The sequence below is a fragment of the Balaenoptera borealis genome, assembly GCF_965194805.1.
Source record: "Balaenoptera borealis genome assembly, chromosome: 19".
Classification (NCBI taxonomy): Eukaryota; Metazoa; Chordata; class Mammalia; order Artiodactyla; family Balaenopteridae; genus Balaenoptera; species Balaenoptera borealis.
In genome coordinates, this window is record NC_138878.1 from 17584316 (window position 1) to 17598980 (window position 14665).

At 36.8% G+C, this 14665-nt stretch overlaps 1 protein-coding gene across 1 annotated transcript in view; it reads right to left on the reverse strand.

Moving 5' to 3' along the window:
- NFATC3 (nuclear factor of activated T cells 3) overlaps positions 1 to 14665 on the reverse strand; it is a 131203-nt gene that overhangs the window by 80492 nt on the left and 36046 nt on the right. The window contains 2 exon segments of the mRNA XM_082369789.1: positions 6821 to 6983; positions 8692 to 9826. Coding sequence (XP_082225915.1) covers positions 6821 to 6983; positions 8692 to 9826 — 1298 coding nt within the window.

Sequence of the window (14665 nt, forward strand, 5' to 3'; positions counted from 1 at the left end):
TTTAACACCCATTTATGATAAAAACTCTCCAGAAAGCGGGCATAGAGAGAAACCACCTCAACATAATAAAGGCCATATACGACAAACCCACAGCAAACATCATTCTCAATGGTGAAAAACTGAAAGCATTTCCTCTAAGATCAGGAACAAGACAAGGATGGCCACTCTCACCACTATTATTCAGCATAGTTTTGGAAGTCCTAGCCACGGCAATCAGAGAAGAAAAAGAAATAAAAGGAATACAAATTGGAAAAGAAAAAGTAAAACAGTCACTGTTTGCAGATGACATGATACTATACATAAAGAACCCTAAAAATGCCACCAGAAAACTACTAGAGCTAATCAATGAATTTGGTAAAGTTGCAGGATACAAAATTAATGCACAGAAATCTCTTGCATTCCTATACATTAATGATGAAAAATTTGAAAGAGAAATTAAGGAAACACTCCCATTTACCATTGCAACAAAAAGAATAAAATACCTAGGAATAAACCTACCTAGGGAGACAAAAGACTTGTATGCAGAAAACTATAAGACACTGATGAAAGAAATTAAAGATGGTACCAAAGGATGGAGAGATATACCATGTTCTTGGATTGAAAGAATCAATACTGTAAAAATGACTATACTACCCAAAGCAATCTACAGATTCAATGCAATCCCTATCAAATTACCAATGGCATTTTTTACGGAACTAGAACAAAAAATCTTAAAATTTGTATGGAGACACAAAAGACCCCGAATAGCCAAAGCAGTCTTGAGGGAAAAAAATGGAGCGGGAGGAATCACACTCCCTGACTTCAGACTATACTACAAAGCTACAGTAATCAAGACAATATGGTACTGGCACAAAAACAGAAACATAGATCAATGGAACAAGACAGAAAGCCCAGAGATAAACCCATGCACCTGTGGTCAACTAATCTATGACAAAGGAGGCAAGGATGTACAATGGAGAAAAGACAGTCTCTTCAATAAGTGGTGCTGGGGAAACTGGACAGCTACATGGAAAAGAATGAAATTAGAACACTCCCTAACACCATACACAAAAATAAACTCAAAATGAATTCGAGACCTAAATGTAATACCGGACACTATAAAACTCTTAGAGGAAAACATAGGAAGAATACTCTTTGACATAAATCACAGCAAGATCTTTTTTGATCCACCTCCTAGAGTAATGGAAATAAAAACAAAAATAAACAAAGGGGACCTAATGAAACTTCAAAGCTTTTGCACAGCAAAGGAAACCATAAACAAGACGAAAAGACAACCCTCAGAATGGGAGAAAATATTTGCAAACGAATCAACGGACAAAGGATTAATCTCCAAAATATATAAACAACTCATGAAACTCAAGATTAAAAAAACAAACAACCCAATCCAAAAATGGGCAGAAGAGCTAAACAGACATTTCTCCAAAGAAGACATACAGATGGCCAAGAGGCACATGAAAAGCTGCTCAACATCACTAAGTATTAGACAAATGCAAATCAAAACTACAATGAGCTATCTCCTCACACCAGTTAGAATGGGCATCATCAGAAAATCCACAAACAACAAATGCTGGAGAGGGTGTGCAGAAAAGGGAACCCTCTTGCACTGTTGGTGGGAATGTAAATTGATACAGCCACTATGGAGAACAGTATGGAGGTTCCTTAAAAAACTAAAAATAGAAATTACCATATGACCCAGGAATCCCACTACTGGGCATATACCCAGAGAAAACCATAATTCAAAAAGACGCATGCACCCCAATGTTCATTGCAGCACTATTTACAATAGCCAGGACATGGAAGCAACCTAAATTCCCATCGACAGACGAATGGATAAAGCAGATGTGGTACATATATACAATGGAATATTACTCAGCCATAAAAAGGAACGAAATTGGGTCATTTGTAGAGATATGGATGGATCTAGAGACTGTCATACAAAGTGAAGTAAGTCAGAATGAGAAAAACAAATATCGTATATTAGCGCATATATGTGGAACCTAGAAAAATGGTACAGATGAACCAGTTTGCAGGGCAGAAATTGAGACACAGATGTAGAGAACAAATGTATGGACACCAAGGGGGGAAAGCGGCGGGGGGGGGGGGGGGGGTTGTGTGATGAATTGGGCGATTGGGATTGACATGTATACACTGACGTGTATAAAATTGATGACTAACAAGGACCTGCTGTATAAAAAAATAAATAAAATAAAATTTAAAAATTTAAAAAAAAATTCTCAGAATAGTGTAGAAATCTTACAAATATTCTTCTTAGTTCCTGGAGAGGGACCACCTCTGCTGGTGGAAAAAATGTGGTCTCAGAAGTGGGCATGCACAAATAGTGTTCCATACAAAGCATACAGCTCTGCAAGTGTGGTAGAGTATGTACAATCAGGAATGTTTCATTTTCAATTTGGCATGACCTGCTCTCATCATATAATGCTTATTTTCCTCTTGATATTAGAAAAAGAAAAAAAAACTTCTGGATAAAGATAGAAATGAAGTAGTATCACAATCTTCTTCCCCTAATACCTAACAAAATAAACAAAATGTATATGTGTGGGGGGTAGGAAACAGCCAAAAATCTACCAGTAATAACCAAACAAAGAACAACTTTGAGCTATAAACTTCAAAAGGGCAAGGGGGTGGTGAGGACTGTGAAACAGAAGACTCTGATGCAGTGTGGCAGAGCTGCTAACCAATCCATACCTTCACTCACCAGGAACGGTAATAGGAAAAGTGAGCAAATAAAATTAAAGAGTAAATTAATGGAATAAAAGTAATAAAGTGGGAAAATAAAATAGCAGAGAATGCTAACTAATTTGTAGCAAAGTAGATCAAAGTTCTAAGTAGGCAGCTCTGAGGCAAGTCAAGGAAAAACTCTGCCTCACGAAGAAAAGATCCTACATTCTGCTCCAGGGCCTTTGGCAGAGGCAAAAAAGGTCAGGAGTGCTTACATCTTTCAGAACTCTGCATTGTACAAGAGGAACAAGCAAAGCTCATGAAAATATGATACATACTAGAATACTGGGAGTGGGCCACGTACATGATATTGTTCACTCTCTTGAGCCAAACCCAACAAGGCCTATCCTAAACTAATTCTCTACCTCTTTACCCCAATCGCCTCAGGTTATAGACCAAAGCTCTCAAACAAAATGGGAGGAAAAGACAAGGCAATTATGCAACCATAATATACATGTTTTGTTTTTGTTTTTATTTAAGGAAAAAAGTAAGAAATTATGCAAAAGACAGCTGAAAAAACAATAAAAATGAAAACAAAACCTCCCCTCAACACACACACACAGGAAACAGAACCCAGAAATTGACTGCTGGTGAATGCTCCACACTAAAAGATTCAAGAATATAAATTCAATAAATCATGAGACCAAATATAATGATAAAATATCAAATGAGTGGGAAGTGGCGCCAAGGAACCAATTTAAAATTCAAAACACAAAACACAATACACAATCGCAGGGGGCTTCCCTGGTGGCGCAGTGGTTAAGAATCCGCCAGCCAATGCAGGGGACATGGGTTCGAGCCCTGGTCTGGGAAGATCCCACAGGCTGCGGAGCAACTAAGCCCGTGGGCCACAACTACTGAGCCTGTGCTCTAGAGCCCGCAAGCCACAGCTACGGAAGCCCGCATGCATAGAGCCCGTGCTCCACAACAAGAGAAGCCACCGCAATAAGAAGCTTGCGCACTGCAACGAAGAGCAGCCCCCACTTGCCACAACTAGAGGAAGCCCACGAGCAGCAACGAAGACCCAATGCAGCCAAAAATAAATAAATAAATAAATAGATTTATTTAAAAAAAAAAAAAAAGACATTAAAGTATCCCGAGAAAAGAACATAGATATGGAGGACAGACAAAGAAGTCAACATCTGAATAGTAACTGGAGTCTCTGAAGTAAAGACAAAACATATGGAACAGGAAATATATAGATACATAATGTAGAAAATTTTTCTTGCAGGAAGGAAGAATCTCAATTTGAAAGGGAGCATCATAGGTAGTGGGGAAGACTGAAAAAGAAACATCAACCTCCAGACATACTCTGGTTAAGTAAATAATTTCAAGTATAATGAATGATATAATTTCTAAAGAAACAAGTTAGAAAAAAAAATAAGCCACTCACAAGGAGAATATAAAACATTGATAATATTCAAAGTGTTAGTCTTCCTTTAAGCAGGGAGCCCTGGCAGTGGAAGCACCCAGTCCTAACCACCAGACTGCCAGGGAATTCCCCCTCCCCAGCCCCGCTTTTTTTGGCAGGGAATCAGTTTTTAATTAAAGGAATACTGTGGAAACAAATCACTTGTACTCCCAAAAGATTGTTTATTTAAGCACTTGTAAATAACTTCTTTCAAAAGGCAAAGATACAAGAAATGGGGAATTCCCTGGCAGTCCAGTGGTTAGGACTCTGTGCTTTCACTGCCAGAGCCTGGGTTCAATCCCTGGTCCGGGAACTAAGACCTCACAAGCTGCTCGGTGCAGCCATTTATAAACAAAGGGGAGTGGGGGCTTCCCTGGTGGTCCAGGGGTAAAGAATCCACCTTACTATGCAGGGGACTCTGGTTAGATCCCTGGTCAGGGAACTAAGATTCCACATGTCGTGGGGCAACTAAGCCCACGTGCCACAACTACTGAGCTCGCGCACCTCAACTAGAGCTGGCGTGCAGCAAAGTACAGAGCCCACGAGCTCTGGAACCCACGCGCCACAACTACAGAGCCGAAGCGCCCTGCAGCCTGAGCATCACAACTAGAGAAGAGAAAACCCGCATGCCACAGCTAGAGAGAAGCCATGAAGAGCCCGCATGCCGAAACAAATGATCCTGCATGCCTCAACGAAGATCCCGCGTGCTGCAACTAAGACACAACGCAACCAAAAGTAAATAAATAAAATAAAATAAATAAATATTTTAAAATAAATTTTTAAAATTTTTGAAAAAGAAAAGAAAAAAATATACAAGAAATGAAGCAAAGAAACCTCCTAAATTAAGCTGTCATTAAGAGCAAACTGTAACTCTGATAACAAAGGGTAAAGTTCCTATGTTGAGTTTTCCTGACCTTTTTTTTTCTTTCAGTTTTATTGAGCTATAATTGACATACAGCACTGTAAATTTAAGGTATACAGCATAATTACTTGATTTACACATATTGCTAACTGATTACCATGATAAATTTAATTAACATCCATGACTTCATACAGTTATATGGGGGAGGGCGTTTTCTTGTGATGAGAACTACTCTCTTAGCAACTTTCAAATATACCATACAACAGTGTTAACTACATTCACCATGTTGTACATTACATCCCCACTACTTATAACTGGAAGTTTGTACCTTTTGACTACCCTCATCCAGTCCCCCCCACCAACTCCCTGCCTCTGGTAACCACAAATCTGATCTCTTTTTCTAGAACTGACATTTCTTGCTACAAGTCATTTTAAAACCCACCTAAAATGTAAAGATTTGTTTGTCAAGAACTACAAAACATGTTTAGATAATGACAATAAATCACAAAGCATGGCTGGTATACGAAATGATAGCCCATAAACTGTATTAGTTCAAATTTACTTCAGATATAATTAATTTCTCCACTACAATACACAATGCCATAAGACAAGTACTGAGAGAAAAAACTGAGTATCAAGATTATTATACATAGCCATTCTGATGTTTGAGTATGTAAAGGCAACAAATAAACATTCTCAAAAATGAAAGAATGCAAGGAATATAGAATCCAAAGCCCTCCTTAAACAAACAAAAACACTTGAAAAAGAAAAAATAAAAAAGAATTAGTAGTAATCACTGAATCCAACTATCAATACATATAGGACTAAGCTAAATAACAGGAGTGGTGGGACATGAGGCAGGGAGATGTCTATAGATCTGAAAGGAAGAATAATATAAGCAACAAAATTCAGGAGGTAGAGGGTAGTGCAGGGGGAAGAAGTTTAAGAGAGACAATTACCTCATTTTTCAGAAAAGGGAGCAATTTATACCATCTAAATCTAAAACAAAAATTCAATCTCTCAATAATTTATTTAATCTCTTTGACCTTAGAAAGACCTTTTAGGACCTCTTAGAGTGAAGAACAATATCTAAGATTCAGTAGTTCACATAGTTTTATTTCTGTTTTATTTTTTAAATGTTTCATTCAAGTAAAATTAAAGTTAATATTCAATTCTTATGAGTCAAAACTTACATATTATATTTTATACACTCGAATATTATATAATTATAATAATTTCACTTTAGTTTTATTTTCTTCTAATAAATTCAAATAAAAATTAATTTAATTACAAAGATGTCCAACATAATCCTATCCTTAAAAAAAATCCACGCATTTTTCTAGTCATCCATCTAGTCTTCCACTAAACATACACATAGAGAATTATCTGGAATGTTAATCAAATGTTAACAACTGCTTATTTCTGAGGGGTTTAGATTTTAGGTATTTTATTGCTTTATTCTTTCTATTTTTCTGTATTATTTGGACTTTAAACAAGCATGTATTGTACTTATAAACATAACACAATTTTTTCTTTTTTAAATCAGAAAAACAACTATTTGACCATTATAATCTTTCCCCAGAGTTTCACCAGCTGGAGAGTCAGTCCAGGAAGAATATCTTTTAGCCTAGCAAAAAAAAAAAAACCTCAATGCGGAAGTGCTGCTATATCAACAACGACACAAAACCTCAATGTAAGCTTTCTAGGTTTGAAAATTTTCTCTCTTCGGGCTCAGCAGTACCTGACTGAATAGACCGTATCATTAACAGATGTATGGTATCTGCAGAAACACCCCCAAAATCTCATACCTTCACAACAGGATGTCCCCCAGTAGATGCTTTTACTGCTCCTCGGCTACCTTCAGTTTCGTAATGGGCTCGATGATGAGTTTTAGGTTGCACTTCTATTTTCAGTTCATATTGTCCAAAATGAGTTGGTAAAGGCCAGTCTAGTGGAGGTAATGAAGACGTGCTATAAACAAAACACACAAAGATGCATTTCACCACACTAGTATTGTCAAATAATGATTCAAATTACTTGCACCAACATTTCTTCCCATGATCATTGAAGCAAAGTATTCAAAAAATAAAATAAAAAAAACAAAACTTCACTTAATAAGTTATAACACTGGATATGGTGGGTGTTTAAGAAATAATTCTTTAACCTGAAGAATAAAATCAATTTTATCTACTTTTTAGTTTCGTATATATATTTTTTAAAAGGACAAATTCTAACAGTTCATAAAACTGTAACTTTCTCAAATATGTGTATATAATTACAAAAACAATCAAAATAATTTAAACAGCTTAAAGGGGAGAGGTTCATTTAGATATATTAACATTGAAAATATGGCATTAGAAAAGAAACAACTTCTATGTCCACAGGTCAAATATGAATGGACCCAAACCTAGAATGATTTGTATTAGAAAGTAATATCTTCTTAATGATTGGTGAAATGGGACTTTAAAGGTCTCTTCTACCTTTGAAATGCTATCATGCCTACAGTAAATTCCTAAATGATTTCATTACTTCCTTGAATGTCCTCAGCCTAGCTTTACCAGCTACTCTGAAGCTCAAAGGTATTAATTTTTATTAGTCTGAAGCAACAACTCAACTTCATCAACTCTCAGCGAGTTTCTGCACTTGTTCAAGCAAACCCTTAAAAAGATTAAGATAATTTTCAGATGCAGAGTGATGGGCTCAAAGGAATCTTCAATACCATAATTCCACATTATATTTTTCTAAAGATCTAGATCCAGAAATAAACATTCATACCAACGAAAAACCATTTTTAAAAAAAGTAAACAGACCAACTCAGTGTGGGGATTTAATACATGGTAAGTTGTCTTTTCTAATCAATTATAGACTAGATTGATTCTATAAATGGCATTGTGATAACTGATAAGCCATTTAGAAAATAAAGTCATTACAATAGTCTTCACTCCAGTCCTTAGCCGGACTCAAGATTCAAATAAAAAAAAAATATATATATATATATATAAAATTTATAAATACAAATACTACATATGTTACGTACACATATTATAAAAATTATACATAAAAATTTTGTCAGAAACTTGTGAAAGTTAGTTTTTTTGTTTATTTGTAGTTACTTTAGAGTGGGGTAGGCTTTCAAATATAACATAAAATCCAAAAGCCGTGAAGGAAAAGACAAACTTGAATATATAAAATTTAAAAATTCCTCTACAACAACAAAAAAAGCACAAACTTATAAAGTCAAAAGACAAAAAAAAAAAATTATGGAAAAAAACACTTGCCACAAATATAAAAAGCAAATTTCACTTGTATATTGAGTTCTTAAAAATATAAAAAGCCTATTCCCAAGTGGTTTTATTAGTAATTTAATTCATATTATAATCAATCTTTTACAAGAAGCTTTTGTGGACAAGAAAATTGCTTCTAGGGATTCTTAAATGTAATTAATTTGCTATTATCTACAATTCATTATACACTTTTAAAATGATAACTTTAGCCTATCTAAAGACACTTTTAAAACTAAAAGGAAAATAAATGTGGACTTTGTCTGGAAGAAACTGAAGAAAAAAAAAAAGGAGGAGGAAGAAAAACGGTCAAATAATTCTATATAGATAATGTAGTTACATGCCACCAATAACACATAAACATGAAAAATGACCATCATCTATTTCCATCAACTCACCGAAATATAGGGGTGTGACCAGGCTTTGGTTTGCTCCAGGTAAAGGGTGAAGGAACTGAAAGAAATTGGTCACCAGATGAATCTTTCTTTAAAGGATACTGAGATCCAAGGCCATCATCTATTGAAGTTTCCCGGGACGGTGAAAGATTCCCTTGGTCATCTGAACAGAGCTCTAATTTTCCTGGTAGTACGGTAGCTTGATCTTCACAAGTCTTCCTTGTTTTCAGAGGAATATCAGTCTCTACACAGTACTGAAATGGAAAAAGTGCAGGGCCAAGGCCTGCTCCACCCTGGACAGAAGCATTGAGCCAGGTATCTTCTGTTACACTTCCCCTGGGGGAGTGACCAGGAGAAGGAACAGGTGAGTGATGAGGCGAAAGGGACCCAGCATAACAAACCTCAGCACTAGAGTGCCGCCGTTTCCCACAAGGGGAAGTAGGCCTTGATGAGGGTCCTGAGGCTGGCCTGGGGCTCAGCCAATTCTCATCAGTGACACTAGATCTAGGAGAGTGGCAAGGAGATTGCCTAGGTGACAAGGAGTGTCCAAGTCCATACTGTTGATTCCAGGACTCTTCTCCAGGGCAGCCTCCTGGGGAGCCACCAGGAGAAGTCAGAGGGGATCCGAGAGTAAATCGGGCAGCAGCTTCATTCAACTCCGAATCCACATCATCATAAATATGTGAAAGAGATTCACAAGAAGACGCATCTGAGAACCAGCTCCTAGAAGAGATGCTGCTGGCAGGACTAGGACTAAGGGAAGACTCCCGGTAGGATGGCTCAAGAGGAAGATAGAGATGATCTCTAGAAGGCCTTTCCAAATATTCCCTTTCTGGGTCATTTATGTGTAGGTCATCTTCATGAGCATCAATTTCTTGATGACAGTTAGGAGAGATGGATGTAATTTGAATACTTGGGCACTCAAAGGGTTTGGGACCACCTAATGGGCTGTATTTAGATTCAGGAATTTCACAAGTTCCTTCATAGTTTTTGTGACCTTGGAGCTGAAACGATGGTGACAAAACAGAAGAGTGAGACGGTAATCCATGATGTGGTAAGCAAAGTGGTGAGTTTAAAGTAGATGGAGGTGGATCTACATTAAAGATGTAAATGGATGCACAATCATCTGGCTCAAGATCTATGGGGGTTGGGGGGAACAAAAAAGAAAAAAATTAACAAAACAAGAAATTAGAAATCTTAGATGTATAAATTACTAGATGAGAATGTAAATAATAAACTTGAGAGGAAGAAAGTGGGACACAAAATGTACATTAGCTCCACTGAAGAGTGGTGTGTGTGTGTGTGTGTTTTAATGTATCTGATTATTTCTGCAGATATACATAATTATCACATATTTAATTTTTTCTTTTTCTGTATTTCCGTATTTTCTAAAATAAGAATCTGAAAACAATAAATATTTTTATAAAAGAAATAATCATATCCATAAATCTAAAAAATATTCACAGAATTATGTAATGATATGATCATAGAAATTCAGCCTCATCTGGGGTCTGCAGGTTAAAATGGAGTAAAGGATAAAGCAGAGTCTTTGAAAGGTTTTTAATTATAAGTATACACACTAGTTTATTAATGCAAAGTATTACAGACTGAAATTCAGGAGACCTAGACACTAGCCTACCTCTGCCATTAGTTGTGAGCTTAGTCACATATTTTAACCTCTCCAAGGCCTCAGTTTCCTTGCAATAAAATTCAGGAAATGTTTATGATGAACAGAAAGAGTTCTTCCCTTCAGTCACAACATCAAGAATTCATATCTTTGGTCATGGCAAACCAGGTTACAAAAGCCACATTACCCCACTGGATCCTTTACCTCAACTAGAAAATAACAGGGCTTTTAACTATTAATTGTTAAAGTAATCTCATAAAGGCAGAACTTTTAAAATGTACCCCTTGCTAGAGTAATACTAAATAAGTCCTGCCAAATTATTACCTACTGAGAGCACCTGCAGCAATAAGGGTATTTTTGCAACTTCACTTTTAGGAAGGAGCGATAATTTTCCATTTTCACAGAGGCAGAAGTAGTACTAACCCCTCATACAAGGTGCTGGTTGAACACCTTCACTTTTTCCAAAGAGATCACCACTGGGAAACCAAAGACAAAACTGTTCATAGATACAACAAAGAGAAGCACAAATCTGTAGCCTCTTCTCAAAAGTACTCAAGTAGATCACATTATTTAATTGCATAAGTACCAGTGGAAAATAACAAACACATGTCTTTAGACTCTTGGTGTCATTAGCCAGCATCCTATAATTTAACTACCTCCATAAGTCCTAGATTTTGGAGTTTTTAAGATGTTCTGTGGTTAGAGAACATACTCAGTAAAGAGTTCTTACATATATTAAAACAACAAAACAAAACCCCCTAGGTTTAAACCCTGGCTCTGCCTTTCCACCACTGTGTGAACATGGACAAGTTATTTAACCTGCTTGAACCTCAGTTTTCTGAGGCACTTTTTTGTATAAAACTGGAAGGCTGTGAGTAGAGCATTACCTGAAATGCACAGGACCATTTTAAGGCAAGCAACCTAACACAATGACTAACATAGCAAGAACCCAATACATACCTTATTTTTTTTTAATTCTGAAATATTTCCTAATAAATTGAAACACCTTTCTAAGTATACCACTCACTCCACTCTCTCACCCCACTTACTGAATCAAGAGGAAAAGGAAATCAGAACTCCAAAGAAGAAAACCCATCTGTGACTTAGATAAAAAGCTGAAGGGGGCTTCCCTGGTGGCACAGTGGAATCCGCCTGCCAATGCAGGGGACACGGGTTCAAGCCCTGGTCTGGGAAGATCCCACATGCCGCGGAGCAGCTAAGCCTGTGCGCCACAACTACTGAGTCTGCGCTCTAGAGAGCCCACGAGCCACAACTACTGAGTCCACATGCCACAACTACTGAAGCCCGCGTGCCTGGAGCCCATGCTCCACAAGAGAAACCACCACAATGAGAAGCCCACGTACTGCAACTAAGAGTAGCTCCCGCTCACTGCAACTAGAGAAAGCCCACGCACAGCAATGAAGACCCCAAGACAGCCAAAAATAAAAACAAATAAATAAATTTATTGAAAAAAAGGAAAAAAAAAGCTGAAGGGAAAAGCTATTAAAAATAAACAACAAGGACTTCACTGGTGGCACAGTGGTTAAGAATCTGCCTGCCAATGCAGGGGACACAGGTTCGAGCCCTGGTCCGGGAAGATCCCACACGCCGCGGAGCAACCAAGCCCGTGAGCCACAACTACCAAGCCTGCGTGCTGCAACTACTGAAGCCCGCACGCCTAGAGCCCGTGCTCCGCAACAAGAGAAGCCATCGCAATGAGAAGCCCATGCACCACAATAAAGAGTAGAAAGCCCGTGGGCAACAAAGAAGACCCAACGCAGCCAAAAATAAATAAATGTATTAAAAAAATAATAATAAACAACAAAATGAAAAGGTTTGGGGGAAAATGGGAAGTGACTGCTAATGGGTATTGGGTTTCTTTCTGGGGTGATGAAAATGTTGTAACAGTGACTGTGGTAATGGTTGCCCTATTCTGTGAATAAACTAAAAACCACTAAATTGTAAACTCTAAATGGGTGAATTGTACGGTATGTAAATTATATCTCAATAAAGCTGTAATAAATATATAGTGAAAATATGTATATTTTTCACAATTAAAAGTATTTTTTAAAAGTTAAAAAATTTGTTTCTTATCTGACTCTAAGAAAATCATCAAAGAAATTGTAAACAAGTGCTATCACCTCACATTTAACATTTTCATGTATGTCCTGGTCTACATGGGTATATATTTTATACAGTTGGACCATAACAGTTTTGGGTTTTTTTAAAACCTTTTATTAAAGGATAAGGTACATACACAAAAGTACACATAAGTATACAGTTTGGGTAAACTGTCACAAACATACACACCCTGTAATAGCTCCCTTTAAAAAAAAGAACACAGGAGGAGGGATAAATTAGGAGTTTGGGATTAGCAGATACAAACTACTATATAAAAAGTAGATAAACAACAAGGTCCTACTGTATGGCACAGGAAGTTATATTCAATATCCTGTAATAAACTATAATGGAAAATAATCTGAAAAAGAATATATATATATATATATATATATACACACACACATACACATCTGAATCCCTTTGCTGTACACCAGAAACTAATACAACACTGTAAATCAACTATACTTCAAAAAGAAAAAAAAAAAAAGAACATCTCAGAAGTCCCCCTTTGGCTCCCTTCCAAGTTATTACCTCTCCCACAAAAGTAACCACTATACTGACTTCTAACAGCCTAGATTTGTTTTGCCTATTTAACATACAACTTGGTCTTTCAATTTTTTCATATTATATTGGGCTTTATAAAGTTTCTAAACCATTTTCAAGGCCATATAAAATGTCAAAAGTCAATGATCATAGTTATTTCCTACTTTTTACTTTTATAAGTAATGTAGCATTGAACATCTCTATACCTATAGCTTTTTATCTTCTTTTGAAGTAGTCTTCAAGGATAAATTAAGGGCAGAGTTACTAGATGACAGGGCACACACATTTTTAGCACTCCTACTACATAGAGACATTTGTTTCATAAGACTTGTTTTAATTTGCAACACTGGAGGGACATAAGACAGTTTCTTCAACCAAGATGTTATTTTAAAATTTAGTGTAATTTAGGACTAAAATGGTTCTGTATGAAATATGATGTTTGTAGGCTGCAAAGAACAGAAAACTGAACTCAAAGTAGCTGAGGGGGAGGGGCAGTATTTTTCATCCAACAATAACACCAGGTCCAAAGGTAGAACATCTCCAGTGTAGGTGTTATTTCTTCAGTTCAACAAAGTCATTAACCAGTTTCTTTCTGTATTCCCATTTTGCCATTTTGCAGGTGCTAACTTTGTCCTATTCACTTTTCAACCATATATGTGTATTTTGCCCTAAAATCAGAAGCAATGTGATCATTCATTTAATAAATATTTTTTGAGTAGCTACTATATAGCAGGCATGTTGTAGACACTGAAAACATGAGTAAGCTTTACATATGAGTAAAGTCACCATCCTCTTAGAACTTATATTCTAGTAAAATGTCAGGTGGTGATATTTGCTATAAGGAAAAATAAAATAGAGTAAGGAGAATGGAGTAGGGAAGAGGGGAAGTTAATTTAGATAGGTCAGAAAAGGGCTCTTTCTCCAATGTTTGAGGAGATACCAAAAGGATATGAGGAATGAGCTATACAGAGATCTAGGGGAAGAATATTGTGGGTATAGGAAATAGTGAGTGCAAAAGGCCTGAGAATGGAGTATTTTTGGAGTGTATGAGAAAAAGCAAGAAGGCCAGTGGGAATAGAGTGAGGAGATAAAATGATAAGGGCTTGGTGGGGGGTGGGGCCACTGGCTACTCAAGTAAGGCCTCACAAACCAGTAGAATGACTGGTTTTTATTACGAGATGAGAAACCACAGGAGGGGTGTAAGCAAAGGAGTGTCGTGATCTGATATACATAATCTGATATACATTTAAGAGACTATTGTTATAAGCCAGGTGCAAAATAATGGAGCATAAGGACCCAGGAGGTGGTGGGTTGTAAAAGTAGAGGAAACATTAAGAAGTGAGTTTTTTTTAAATTATGGTAGAGCTGTCAGAACTCACTGATGAATTAAATGGGAGAAAGAGGGGACTCAAAGATGACACCAAGGTTTTGGGCCTGAACTATTACAAGAACAGTACTTCTAATTACTGAAATGAAGGAGAAAATGAGACACGGTTGAGAGATATGAAATAAAAAAACTTTACTTTGGACATATTAAATGTGAGATTCCAATAAACTTTCCAAGTAGAGATATCAAGTAGATAGTTACATTAAAAAGTCTCAGCCTGGGGACTTCCTTGGCAGTCCAGTGGTTAAGACTCCACATTCCCAATGCAGGAGGCACGGGTTCGATCCCTGGCTGGGAGC